This window comes from Salmo trutta, chromosome 6 (assembly GCF_901001165.1).
Source record: "Salmo trutta chromosome 6, fSalTru1.1, whole genome shotgun sequence".
Taxonomy (NCBI): Eukaryota; Metazoa; Chordata; class Actinopteri; order Salmoniformes; family Salmonidae; genus Salmo; species Salmo trutta.
The window spans coordinates 26,535,863-26,550,587 of NC_042962.1; the positions used below are offsets into that span (position 1 = coordinate 26,535,863).

At 46.1% G+C, this 14,725-nt stretch overlaps 1 protein-coding gene across 5 annotated transcripts in view; it reads right to left on the reverse strand.

Annotated features, from left to right (window-relative positions):
• Nucleotides 1-14,725, reverse strand: part of LOC115195756 (SWI/SNF-related matrix-associated actin-dependent regulator of chromatin subfamily D member 3) — a 49,669-nt gene that overhangs the window by 21,986 nt on the left and 12,958 nt on the right. For 2 of the 5 annotated variants that reach the window (XM_029755966.1, XM_029755963.1), the window contains exon 1: nt 9,692-10,067. The exons of 1 other annotated variant lie outside the window; for it this stretch is intronic. In XM_029755966.1, the coding sequence (XP_029611826.1) occupies nt 9,692-9,769 (78 nt within the window). In that variant the 5' untranslated portion in view covers nt 9,770-10,067. Of the gene's footprint in view, nt 1-9,691; nt 10,068-14,725 lie in introns of those variants that run through there. 2 more of the 5 variants (XM_029755967.1, XM_029755964.1) reach the window with 1 other exon arrangement.

The following is a 14,725-nucleotide window of genomic DNA, read 5'->3' on the forward strand; positions in this document are numbered from 1 at the left end:
AAGACACGTACTGACATCTGAACAAGCGCACCCCAAAACACTATGAATCATCAACAGCACTCATAACAATATCAGTTTACAACTCCACTTATTTGGCTGAGTGACTGGGTGGAAGTAGCGTTGTGGGAGACGTTGGGAGCAGACAGAGACGTTTGCGTCACCACTGTGACCTCGGGTTCCCACTGGGCACACCATGTCATTGCAACGTGGATAACTGTGTCATATTTGGTTGAGACGTTGATCAATGAGATTACAACCTATATTCACCCACTCAAAAAGACAGCCAAAAGTCAGATGAATTTCCAATGCGTTTTCACGATGCTTTCAAACCATCTAAAAGCACAACCAAATTCCAATGGAAAGACCACGTCCGATATTTTGCTTGTTTATACAACAGATGAATGCGTTATCACTGTGCGCCATCTAACAGCAGAACCAAATGACCCGGACGCAGTTTAGATTACATTCAAAGTACATGATGCAAGTGATCAATGCCGTTTAGGAATCCGCACAGATCATTACAGCAATTGTGAAGATCTCCACAGATCTGCGACGACCTAAGCACGCTATCTTGAACACGCATGCTTATATGATAACCTACACGTATGTTTGGCTGAGTTGGAGACATGAATCCAACATATCATGTTTTTTTTAACTTGTCGAAGAGGCTATTTATTGTATTTCAAAAGTGATTATTGAATGGTTTTTGTTTGTCAACGCAACCAAATATTAACATTTGAAGGAGATTTATAATTCCACTTAGATAGATCCATCTGTGCCACTGGCATTAATTCAAGTTTGTCTAAAAATTAATAATGGATATGTTGGATTCACGTCTCCATCTCCACCAAAAATTGAAGTTAAAGAATAGGACTAAATCAAAACAAACTTTAAATGCACTTCAAATAAAGTTTGATTTGATTGAGTTCACTATCACTAAATATCATTATATTTGAAATCAACCAGAGCTTGAAACCCTAAGCCTATTGTATTGTCTATTTTTAGTTGACATTTTGGGTTGAATTGAAACAATAACTGTTGTTGACTTTGCAAATTCTATATAGGCCTAAATAGTATCATTGATGATATATGACTTATATAGAGTATGGTCACATTTCATTTGCTCTGTTAAACCTACCCTTTGGAATGACTTGGAAAGCAACAGTGAATGCATTTCATTTTTAAGTGGAGATCTCTCCACAATCCTTCTCACAATAGCACTAATAATCAGTGACAAATATCATAGCTAAGCAGGGCTCCGTTAAAAACCTGGACGGGAGACAAAATGGTAGCTGTAGATAGATACATTCTCCAGTAGGAGGTGCTGCCCAGCCCATAGTTTTTTCTTATAGTGTATATAACGTTCTTCCTCAAAACAACAGTTGGCCTTGATGACTTTTTTCAAATCCAGAGTATTTTCCACGTACAGTGAGGGGAAAAATTATTTGATCCCCTGCTGATTTTGTACGTTTGCCCACTGACAAAGAAATGATCAGTCTATAATTTTAATGGTAGGTTTATTTGAACAGTGAGAGAAAGAATAACAAAAAATTCTAGAAAAACGCATGTCAAAAATGTTATAAAATGATTTGCATTTTAATGAGGGAAATAAGTATTTGACCCCTCTGCAAAACATGACTTAGTACTTGGTGGCAAAACCCTTGTTGGCAATCAGAGGTTAGACGTTTCTTGTAGTTGGCCACCAGGTTTGCACACATCTCAGGAGGGATTTTGTCCCACTCCTCTTTGCAGATCTTCTCCAAGTCATTAAGGTTTTGAGGCTGACGTTTGGCAACTCGAACCTTGAGCTCCCTCCACAGAATTTCAATGGGATTAAGGTCTGGAGACTGGCTAGGCCACTCCAGGACCTTAATGTGCTTCTTCTTGAGCCACTCCTTTGTTGCCTTGGCCGTGTGTTTTGGGTCATTGTCATGCTGGAATACCCATCCACGACCCATTTTCAATGCCCTGGCTGAGGGAAGGAGGTTCTCACCCAAGATCTGATGGTACATGGCCCCGTCCATCGTCCCTTTGATGTGGTGAAGTTGTCCTGTCCCCTTAGCAGAAAAACACCCCCAAAGCATAATGTTTCCACCTCCATGTTTGACGGTGGGGATGGTGTTCTTATGGTCATAGGCAGCATTCCTCCTCCTCCAAACATGGCGAGTTGAGTTGATGCCAAAGAGCTCCATTTTGATCTCATCTGACCACAACACTTTCACCCAGTTGTCCTCTGAATCATTCAGATGTTCATTGGCAAACTTCAGACGGGCATGTATATGTGCTTTCTTGAGCAGGGGGACCTTGCGGGCGCTGCAGGATTTCAGTCCTTCACGGCGTAGTGTGTTACCAATTGTTTTCTTGGTGACTATGGTCCCAGCTGCCTTGAGATCTTTGACAAGATCCTCCCGTGTAGTTCTGGGCTGATTCCTCACCGTTCTCATGATCATTGCAACTCCACGAGGTGAGATCTTGCATGGAGCCCCAGGCCGAGGGAGATTGACAGTTCTTTGTGTTTCTTCCATTTGCGAATAATCGCACCAACTGTTGTCACCTTCTCACCAAGCTGCTTGGCGATGGTCTTGTAGCCCATTCCAGCCTTGTGTAGGTCTACAATCTTGTCCCTGACATCCTTGGAGAGCTCTTTGGTCTTGGCCATGGTGGAGAGTTTGGAATCTGATTGATTGATTGCTTCTGTGGACAGGTGTCTTTTATACAGGTAACAAACTGAGATTAGGAGCACTCCTTAGGAGTGACACTTTAAGTGTGCTCCTAATCTCAGCTCGTTACCTGTATAAAAGACACCTGGGAGCCAGAAATCTTTCTGATTGAGAGGGGGTCAAATACTTATTTCCCTCATTAAAATGCAAATCAATTTATAACATTTTTGACATGCGTTTTTCTGGATTTTTTTGTTGTTATTCTGTCTCTCACTGTTCAAATAAACCTACCATTAAAATTATAGACGGACCCTTTCTTTATCAGTGGGCAAACGTACAAAATCAGCAGGGGATCAAATACTTTTTCCCCCCTCACTGTAGATTCCACGTCACAATGCGTTGACAAAATACAGTGAAACAATGTTGATTTAACCAGTTTGTGCATAGTGGGTCACCCCTATTTCCACCCTGGGGCTGCAGATGTCCCTGTCAGAGAGTTCACTGGATGACCAAACATGCTCTTAAAACATTAACAGAACGCATCCCAAATCGCACCATATTCCCTTTATAGTGCACTACTTTTAACCGGGGCCCATAGTGCTCTGGTTAAAAGTAGTGCATTATATTAGGGATTATGGTGCCATTTGCAACCATAATAAACAGCAGGCCCACATGTGAAAACAGTCGCAAAAACGGCCATTTTACGACCAGCGTAACTTGAGGAACAAACGGCAACGGGGCAAACAGGGTCTGGACAATTCTTTTAATATATTCTACGCTCGACGTGCTGAAATAACACCCATAGCTACAGCCATGCCATAGTCTGAGACTGTGGCTTTACATTTCATATGACCTGCTGCCCTTTAAAATGTGCACGGAGGGAGAACGTCAATGACATGCATGTCTGTCTCTCCTGGCTCAAAGTTGAGAAGAGATTGACTGCGTCAATATTGGTCTTTGAACGAGGCGTTGAAGGTACCGAACTATCTGTTCGGACACTCATCGGTATCGCACAAGACATGCGACCAGAGGTCTCTTCACAGTCCCCAGTTCCAGAACAGAGGCTGGGAAACAGTATTAAACAGAGCCAAGACTAAATGGAACTCTCTGCCACCCCAGGTAACTCGAGCTAGCAATAAAACCAGATGAAAGAACACCTTACGGCACGACGGGGGCTGTGAAGAGACACACAGAGATGATTAATGCATTTGGTATTGTATTATGTATGTGATACGGGGTTGGGATAAGACTGTGACATGTGGTTTTCTCGCCTGGCTATCTTAAGATTAATGCACTAGCAGTGGGTTGCTCTGGATGGGAGCATCTGCTGAATTGCATCATTTGTAATGTAAATGTAGTGCTATGTATGTATATTTATGTCTTTTATTTGTTACGTTGTTTCCTGTTTGGACCGCAGGAAGAGTAGCCGCAGCCTCGGCAGCAGCTAATTGGGGATCCTAATAAGTACTAAAATAACGGAGGCCAGCCAGTCAGTGAGGCGGAGAGAGGCTGTGGTGCAATGGAGTCCACGTCCTCTCCCAGTCACAGTCACACAGGTGCTGCTGTCACTCTGCAGCCTGGGGGGCTGGAGCCAGGTAGGGAGGGAGAAGCAGATGTGTGGTTTATCTGGGGCCTGGGGGGCTGGAGCCAGGTAGGGAGGGAGAAGCAGATGTGTGGTTTCTCTGGGGCCTGGGGGGCTGGAGCCAGGTAGGGAGGGAGAAGCAGATGTGTGGTTTCTCTGGGGCCTGGGGGGCTGGAGCCAGGTAGGGAGGGAGAAGCAGATGTGTGGTTTCTCTGGGGCCTGGGGGGCTGGAGCCAGGTAGGGAGGGAGAAGCAGATGTGTGGTTTATCTGGGGCCTGGGCAGAGAGAGACAGAGAGAGTAGCTCTTAAGGCACGGACAGGCCGGTAGGATTGTCGAGCTGCTGCCGGCCGAGAGTACTTAGCACCTCCGAACACAGTACCGGCCGCAATTTGCAAACCGAGTGCAAACGATTGTACATGTAGAAAGCGGGCAAAAATGACATCCGGTCTCTATAACACACCGCAAGCGAATAAACGGCGAACGAATGCCCTCCCCTACTGTACAGACCGACAATTGGTCTGGTGAGCTTTCTCCATAACTTTTAACAGCTCTGCAGGGTTCTGGGTGCTGCTGGCTGCTCTCTCTCCGGTTACCTTGACAAGAGGACCCTGGCGCTTCTCCTTCCCCACTGTCCACTTCCTATCTGGGCTGGAGTGTGCCGTGTGGCAACCCAAGGGACCGGGAGCACATAGGGAGAGACTTGATTGAAGGAGTGGTGATGATGTCATAGTGGGCAAATAATGGGTCAACAAACTGGGTTCCTCTTAAGTCTAAAGGAGGACGTGCCCAATTGGATAACTGGATGTGCCCTATTGGATAACTGGATGTGCCCTATTGGATAATAGGATGTGCTCTATTTAGTGGTCCTCCTCTTTAGTATTGTCCCCCAAAATAAATTCCCAACAAATCCATGCCAACAGCACCCCATATCTGATACACTGAATTCACTCCCCCGCAGCTCTGCCAGCCAGCCAGGCAGCAATCTAATCTGCCATGTGGATGGATATCTGAGACCTGTGGTCTCTGTAGGAGAGGTGATTGGATTTGGAGAGGCCATGGTGAATTTAACCCACAGAGCTAAAAATGTGATTCAATGGACTGCACTGTGGATGATTCCTAGGAGTAAAATCTCAGGGTGAGGAAAAGCCACTGAGGCATTTTATCTGACCCACAGCACACCGCGATGGTGGAGAAGCTCAGTAATAGAATCTTCTAGGAGGGCAGGGCAAAGTTCACGATAGCAGTCACACACACACACACACCCTTGGGCTTATCCATGTCTCCCACGCAGAGCGCTGCAGGGCCTGTATCCCCCCACAGACAAAGGCTCTCTGTGACCTCCACATCTAAACATGTACAGGAGGAGGAGGAGGAGGAGGAGGAGGAGAAGAGAGGCTCCGGTTCTCAGGGCCGCCTACCCACCAGGCTTCCAAGACCATCTCCAAGAGACCTCTCCCCCCACTGACTGAAACACACACACACACGTACACACACGCACACGTACACATTCCTGCCGGAGGCTGGAACACCACGACCTTCACAGCTCTACATCCGTGCAACAGTGTATGCGTCTGTTTCTGAAGGAATGCGGCAGGCCTTTCAGATGTTCTATCTCCGGAGGGAGGGTAGTGTTGTCTTTACCTAACTGTGGTAAATGTTCATCGGGATGAGTCTCAAACGGCACCGTTTTCCCTTTATAGTGCACTACCTTTGACCAGAGCCCTATCGGACTATAGCCTATAGGGAGCCGGTTGCCATTCGGGACGCATCGTGGGAGTGAAACAGGAAGTAAAGCGTCACGGCTCCCCACAAACGAACAAACTTGAAAGATCGCTGCCCGTACGTCGAAATATTTCCCTACTCGGCAGGCTTCGCGGTGAGCCGGAAGTCTGGTAACTCGCCGGCATTGCAGTGAATATGATAATCAAGACGATTCCACTCCTTCAAATCTATTGAGAGAAGAGGGCAGGTATGAAGGAAAATAAGCAGGGGAAATACTTAGCCTGGAGTAGTGAGAGAGAGAGAGAGAGAGAGAGACTCATCAAGGTTAATTGGTCTGTTGAGAGGATAGTCATCTGGCTCATCCATCGTCTCTGCTCATTGTTTCCCTAAGTCTGTGCTGGGCTGAACCTTATACTGCCCCTAAAAAGCCTGAACATAGCCCGGGCAAGGTACTGTACACTTGCCCTATCCCACTACAAGATATGAAGGAGAGTCTGAGAAGTAGAGTGGAGAAAGAGGTCACAGTTATGAAAATTAAGGTCACAATTATGAAAACTTAGAACACTAAAGAGGCCTTTCTACTGACTCTGAAAAACACCAAAAGAAAGATGCCCAGGGTCCCTGCTCATCTGCGTGAATGTGCTTTGGGCATTCTGCAAGGAGGCATGAGGACTGCAGATGTGGCCAGGACAATAAATTGCAACGTTCGTACTGTGAGATGCCTAAGACAATGTCGCCTATGGGCACAAACCCACCGTCGTTGGACCAGACAGGACTGGAAAAAAGTGCTCTTCACTGACAAGTCGCGGTTTTGTCTCACCAAGGGTGATGGTCGGATTCTCGTTCATCGTCGAAGGAATGAGAGTTGCACCAAGGCCTGTACTCTGGAGTGGGATCGATTTGGAGGTGGAGGGTCCATTATGGTCTGGGGCGGTGTGTCACAGCATCATCGGACTGAGCTTGTTGTCATTGCAGGAAATCTCAACGCTGTACGTTACAGGGAAGACATTCTCCTCCCTCATGTGGTACCCTTCCTGCAGGCTCATCCTGACATGACCCTCCAGCATGACAATGCCACCAGCCATACTGCACGTTCTGTGCGTGATTTCCTGCAAGACAGGAATGTCAGTGTTCTGCCATAGCCAGCGAAGAGCCCGGATCTCAATCCCATTGAGCACGTCTGGGACCTGTTGGATTGGAGGGTGAGGGCTAGGGCCATTTCCCCCCAGAAATGTCAGGGAACTTGCAGGTGCCTTGGTGGAAGAGTGGGGTAACATCTCACAGCAAGAACTGGCAAATCTGGTGCAGTCCATGAGGAGGTGATACACTGCAGTACTTAATGCAGCTGGTGGCCACACCAGATACTGACTGTTACTTTTGATTTTGACCCCCCCCCCTTTGTTCAGGGACACATTATTCCATTTCTGTTAGTCACATGTCTGTGGAACTTGTTCAGTTTATGTCTCAGTTGTTGAATCTTGTTATGTTCATACAAATATATACACATGTTAAGTTTGCTGAAAATAAACGCAGTTGACAGTGAGAGGACGTTTATTTTTTTAATGATTTTATGTGCAGACCACAGGCGGCAGGTGGCACCTTAATTGGGGAGGACGGCCTCCTTATGTGCCGTTCTCCCCTCAGCCTCCTGTGGCCCAGACAATTAAAGGGTTAATTTTCTGGTCTGTAGGCTACACTTTTTCATTTTAGCTTCAAGACAAAAGCACAGAGTTGCTATAAGAGCATGTCTTCATCAAGTAACGTTAGACAATCAAAAATGAATGATTAACCCTCTCATACAAATTTTTTAAAAAGTACAGTAGGCCTACCTTACAACAAACCAGGCTTCATTTTTATCATTTTAGGCTTCAATATCATGCAAATTGTGACTGAAAATGTGGGTATAAGTGAATTTACCATGACAAGCTGTTTTATATGGAAGCTCATACCCGCCACCACCGCCAAAAAAAAGAAAGAAATCGCCTCACGATATGTCAACGTGTACAATTAGTCTGTGCTTCAGTCTGATCAACTGTAGCCTACTGATAACAACCGCAGCTGCAGGTAGCCTAGAGATGCCTATGTGTTCTGATCCCATCTGGGCCAGGGGAAAAGTAACGTTTATATTTACCATATTTATAGCCTAAGCTATGTATTTATAGCCTAAAATAGCCCTATTTACTTGTGTTCTGAGAAAATGTGATCAAATTTGGTTGATATTCACACTTCGGGTGGCTAGGCTACCTAGGCCTTTTTAATCCAAAATGACTGACTGGAATTAATCAGTCATCAACACAATAGTGATGACATACTGTATGAGTATCTTTTTAATTACAGCTACAAAGGCCTACATGATGCAACCCTGCATACAGCGAGCTCTGCCCTGTTCGTTTTTGTTCAATCGCAGTTGTTGTATCTTTGTCGTGTAAAGGGTTTTAATGTTTTCATCCTCCATAGGGCCAGGAGTTTTTCCAGGAGTTTTTCCCAGGAGTTTTTTTTAAAACCATATGACCCGATTCCAAAAAGGTATCTGGTCCCATCGAGTCCCATATACAGCTGACTTATTACTATGTCATACGCTACAATTAGGGCCCGGAGTTGGTTTGATTTTCCCAGATCAGGAAAAACTCTGGGGCCCAGGAAACCTATTGGATGACCTCAAGTCTTTTTTTTTTTTAAACCTCCCGCTTTGGGCTGGATGTGTCAATGTGTAGTTCATACATGCATGATCTATGAGCAGAATTACTGTCTTGCCTCAATTAGCCACATTGACACATCCAGCCCAAAGCGGGAGGTTTAAAAAAAATGACTTTCTTAGTCACCAAAGTACCGGAGCATGTCTTTAAAGGTCCAATACAATTGATCTAATTTCGATTTAGTCATAGGCCTTATAACTTGTAATAGATGGGTAAGGATTTGCGAAGACATAGATGCCCACTTCTGGGACTAGATAAGGAACAATCTCTACGACAGCCTGATGTCTTTGGGCTTTGACTATGTCAGTCTAAACAAAACACACACAGATTCATAACAACTCCACAATCACAGCATTCTGCTTATCATAATTCTGTTACCAAAACAAGTCACTACAGTATTCCCAGGTCAGTTAACACTCCATATGTTATGACAGCAGTGACTAACCTTTGCCTTTCCCCCAACCATGTGAAATTCGCTCACTACGATTTATTTTAAGGAAGATTAAATAAGCTCAACTTCCTGCATTTCAAGCATTTGTTGTCCCCGCTGAAGCCAGCTCCAAAAACATTCATTCAAACCTAAGCCACATGACCATATATGTTCAAATGATCATAGCAGCGTGCTTATCTTACGACTGCTCTGAGACTGTTTTGAATGACTGCTTTTGACTCCAAGCATGCTCGGTGTGCTCTGGTAGCCGGGGGGTTGGCTGCTACTAGCCCCTCGCTCTCTTCTTTCCTTCTCTCTCTCTTTTGTATTACAAATGCCTGTGACCCTCTGCTCCCTCTCTCTCTCCTTCCCTCCAGTCTTCAAAAGGAAAAGAGTGTGGGATTCAGGGGGACTGGAAATAACCTTCACACCGGACGGCTTTCCCAGCGAGCTCGCTCTCACACAGACCGCCTCTGCGCCGACACTCTCTCTCTCCCCCCCCCCTCACACACACAAACATGCTTGAGTAGTCACACATAACACACGCCAGGGTCTGGTTCTCTCGCTCTCAGTGAGAGACGGCGCTACTAGGCTACTCACCACTCCATGGACCAGGAACTCAAACAGTTTGCTCTTGGTGGCTTTGCGCGCTCCCCCTGCCGTCTCCTCCGTAGCCATTTGCTCCGTCCCCTCGCTTCCCCCTGCTCCTACTACGTCTCCCTCTCTTTCTTTTGTCTTTCCCTCTCCCGCTGCCTCTCTTCCCCTTCACCCGGGCGTTCAAATCCCCTCCCTTGCTCCACTTTCCTCCTCTTTGTGCTCTTTTCCAGCTCTCTCCCTCGCCCTCTCTCCTTCGCTCTCTCTTAACCCTCTCAACCTCTGTGTTTTTGCCGTGCAGCCCTGCCGAGGCTCTCACTGTCTCGCAGAACACTTTTTAGTTGAGCTGCCTTTCAGGAGCAGGAGCCCGGCGAAGAGGGGGAGTGGGGGCCCCGGCAGGGGGGTTTGAGCCGGCCCACCCCGCCGGCCCCCCGCCACAGCTGTTGCATTCCATTGGTAGATAAGGGAATGCTGTGTGCCTGGCTGTTTGAGAACAGGGGCTGGGGAGGTTATCTTCAGTTAGCCATTCCCACCCCCTAGCGACGAGCCCAGAGGCCACGGTCAACCCCTCAGCACAACTGATTCTCAAAAAAGGACAAGTGGCTCTTAAATGGCGACACACTGTATATTACAAACCTAGGGCGCACAGACAGTGTCAAACCTAAAATCACTACAACCTATGTGTCCGACTGTCCGTACCCTGTTGCCTCTCAAGTAACAGGACCAGAAATGTAGCGGAAAGGCCATCTGCCATCTATACACAATATCATGATATAGATAGACTATCATGGTAACACGGCCTATAGCACGATCACTGGTCAGTGAGGAAAAAATTCAGACTCTGTATCCAAAAACAAAGAACAGGTCCTGGTTGGACACAGCTGTGTGCACCACCATGTCTAATGAGCCTGCTAATATCCGTTCTGCCTCCAAAGCCCACTTCACAATGGGAAAGGGCCTCCTTCAGAACACCTTCACTTCCTGTCTTTCAATGCCCGCGTCCCAAGTGGCACCCTATTTCCTGTGGTGCACTCAAAGGTAGTGGACTACGTAGGGAACAGGGTGCCATTTGGGACAAATCCCATATCTGGCTTTAGCCTGGCTTTGTCCGAGGGGCATTCAGAAAGGTCCAGGGGCTCTCTCCCCTTTGTTCGATATAGGATGAAGTGGGCCCTAGACAGTGATCCTGGGTCAGTTTTGCATTTCCCCACTAATGGTTAAGGTTAGGATTGGGGGAGGGGAAACTGATCCTAGCTCTGTACCTAGGGGAAACTTCACCCCGGAGACTTTGTTAGTCTGTCTCATGGTCGGGTTACTGAAAAGTGAAGAGAGAGCCCTGTCTGGGTTGCAGACATAGCCGCAGGTCATATTTCTGACTCACAGATTTCTCCTCCCCCCTCTTTCTCCTCCCTCCTTCCGACCAACCGGGGGGGGGGGGGGGGGTTTGAAATATTCATGAGTTGATTTGAATGACAAAGGGGCGTTGAAGTGGGGCAGGATCAAAGGGCATCGGCTTACGACACATGCCAGTTGTTACCATTACCACCAGCAGCTCTGTGATCTGTGGCCAAGGTGAGAAATGGTAGTGGCGGTGGTGGGTTAGAGATAGGAGGAGTGAACAATATCAACCGCTTCAATGAATAAAAGGTTTAAAACCAGATGCCCCAGAGTGAAGGATTCAAACAGTTCCAACAAATCCCTAATTCAAACGGATCACAAACCTGACAGCAGAAAACAAAAAAATTGACAAATAGTTTACCCCAATGCTCTCTGGGAAGGGATGGGACAGCACTGGGGGAGGGGAGCACTGTCTGTATTAAGGGGCATCTAGTTCCCACTTCACTCCGTACTCGGAGCTTGGACTTCAGCGGTCTGGCAAGTGAGCCGGTCTTCAACAAGTGACAGCAGTGCGGTTCAGTTGTTGTCGTAAAGGGCCAGCTGGTATGTGGGCCTGTAAAACGCCTAGGTCAGAGGTCTCAACCTGTGACCTTCCTAGAGTGGCTCCGACCGCTATCGGAGGGAGCAGCGGCACCCAGCACCATTCATCATTTAACTAGCAGGAAGAAACTGAAAGACGTCTGCATGGTCATTATGTCAGAAACACTGTCAGCAGCAGACAACCGTGTTCCAAATAAAAGCGTACAGAATCCTAGGATAGGTCAGCTAATGATGCCAAATTATAATTCCACAGTTATTGACTGGTGTTTGAGTTTAATTGCAACCCATCTATTGAGCAGCGTGCTCTGTCCTCCTCCTCCCTGTTTTAATTGTGCCCGTCGGGCTTTCCCTTATTGGTGGCGACACCTACTGTTGAGATGAGTGAAATGCCTCCAGACGTTGTGCTCTACAGTAGCTGCGCTGCAAAGCCCCATAGATCTTGGGGTTTAATGGTTGACTCCATCCATCAGCCCCATAAAAGATGTAGTGAACGATTATGTTAGTTAAACTGTGCGTCTCTTTTATGCATAGAATAATCTAAAAAAAATCATCTAAAATGATATATTATATAACATACATCTGCTCTGGTGTACAGTCAAGCAAGCACCAAACAAATGACCTTAAAACAAGCAGAGTCAGAGATAAACGTTGTCCTTGTTTCCCCAGCCAATGGCACGTGGGCGTCAAAAGATAACAAAGGGATCCAACCGTTCAGAAAGGGGCACGGAAGGCTTGTGCGCAGAAGTACCCCTTGCCGGACCCCCGCAGTCTCCCTCACCAATGGGCCAACCAGTTTCACCAAACGGCCATGACCCATTCTGTAGCACAGGGGAGAGGGGGGCTAACAGGGGGTAATCGCTTGCTGGGAGCAGTAGTGGTACTATAATGGCCAGTAGAGGGGGCACATACTGCTGCTATATGAGCAGACACCCCTGTCTCGGAGGGGACTACAATGAGTCTGCTTGAATGAAAAGGACCCCTCCCTCACTGTCTGTGTGATGCAGTGTGCTATAGGAATATGTGGAAATATACTACACCCAGTTATGAATAATTTATTTCCACACTCTCCTTTTTGCCATTTAAAGGGGATATACATTTTTTATTACTTTTAAATTCATTTAAATTGAATCACAGATCGCCCCTTGATTCATTCATTCCTACGGTGCCTGAATGGGCAGACATACACTACTCTCGTGTGACCACTAGGGGGAGACACTGAGCACACAGCAGTGTATGTTCAGCATACTGCAGTACAGTTTCATCAAAGCATCGTCATTAGTTCTACTGCTAAATTTCCACTCGAGGTTAATTTAAGTCAGTGGTCATCAATGACATTGTAAAAAATCCCAACCTAAACATAGAACATATGCAACAGGCTATATTTGGTGGCTAATTCAATAAATTCTTGGATAAAGAATTCAAATGTAATGGGCTAGAATGACATTGTTTTATAACAATCATAACCGATTCACAACTACAAAAGTAATCATGCCTTCCAGTGTGTTAACCATAAACCAACGCGATTCCCGAGACGCCAACAACAAATCACTGGATACCGAGTTGTTTTATTTGACAGCGCTGCTAAAAGTGGTGGTGCAGCAGTGTAACAATAGACTTCGCAAAGAAAAGGGAAAATCCATACACAGTCTGGCCACAGCCAGTCTCTCAATACAACCGCTTTGTCTACATTCTCCAAGTATTCATTAGAGAGACGCAGGAATGAGAAGAGAGAGAGAAAGGAGAATGAGCGAACGAATGAAAGAGAGAGAGAGCGAGGGGGGGATAGGGGGAACATAATAGGTATTCCAGAAAGTGCTGACGCGGTTTCGTTTTACAGTATGTTGCCCCCTTCACATGCTTATACCATATATATATGGTATAAGCATATTGTGCGTATATACACACACACAACGTTAAGAGTACACACTACACACAAACTCCTCCACGTTATTGTCACAGTTGGGGTGCGTGAGGGGGAACGCAATAAAGACGGGATTCCCTCCTGTCGGGCTCATTCTCTTTCTTTCTTCAGTGTGAGAGTTGCAAACAAACCCCTGCTAAAGCTGGTTGAGGGGCTGAGCTCCAGGACAGCAGCTCTCTATAGGCCTTTGGGCCCCACCATCAAAGGAACGACTACAAAAGCACAAGGAGCTGCACCTTTACTAAGGACTCAGGATAAAGGAGGGAAAAAAATTCCAGGAAAGATTTCTTCCGAGGCACAAATTTGAAATAGTCAGACTGGTAGAGACAGGAATTCAAGCTACACAGAAAACACTTGCATAGTAACAGGATATTATATATACACTGAACAAAAATATAAATGCAACATGCAACAATTTCAATGATTTTGCTGAGTTACAGTTCATGTAAGGAAATCAAGTCAATTGAAATAAATTCATTAGGCCCTAATTTATGGATTTCACATGACTGGGCAGGGTCGCCGTCATGTGGGGAGCCAGGCCCAGCCAATCAGAATGAGTTTTTCTCCACAAAAAGGGATTTATTACAGACATAAACACATCAATAACATTTTGGTGCATATTTCAGTTCATGAAACATGGGACCAGCACATGTTGCCTTTATATTTTTGTTCAGTATATTAGCATGAAGTAGTCATAGGTTAGCAATAGAATAGTAATAGAATACAGTATATATTATCGAACTCCTTTAGGAAAAAGCTTGATGCAGATAAATGCAGATTAAGCATAATTCGATGCAGAATAAGCACAGGACTAATACTCTTAACAGGTGGACGACTGATATTATTATTGATACCAGTATAAAATGTCCAGCTAATCATCATTCCATGAGTGGTTTCAGCACCTGACCTGGGCTATTACAGATTTGGGACTAGTTTAGAATAAGACCTTGGGTTGCAGCAGGAGTTGTTTGGGACAAAGCATCTCTATCCAGGGAGCATTTACGGTTGAGCTGCTTGGCAGAAGCCCCCCTCACCGCTCCCCTCGTACTGAAAGGGAGCATTGTGAGAGTGGATGGAGACTCCGTCCACAGCCTCACAATGAGCGGAGTTTCCCTGCACTGCAGCCTTAGGCGGGCGACAACAATCGACACACTGCAGGAAGGCTTGTGGACACTAGCAGA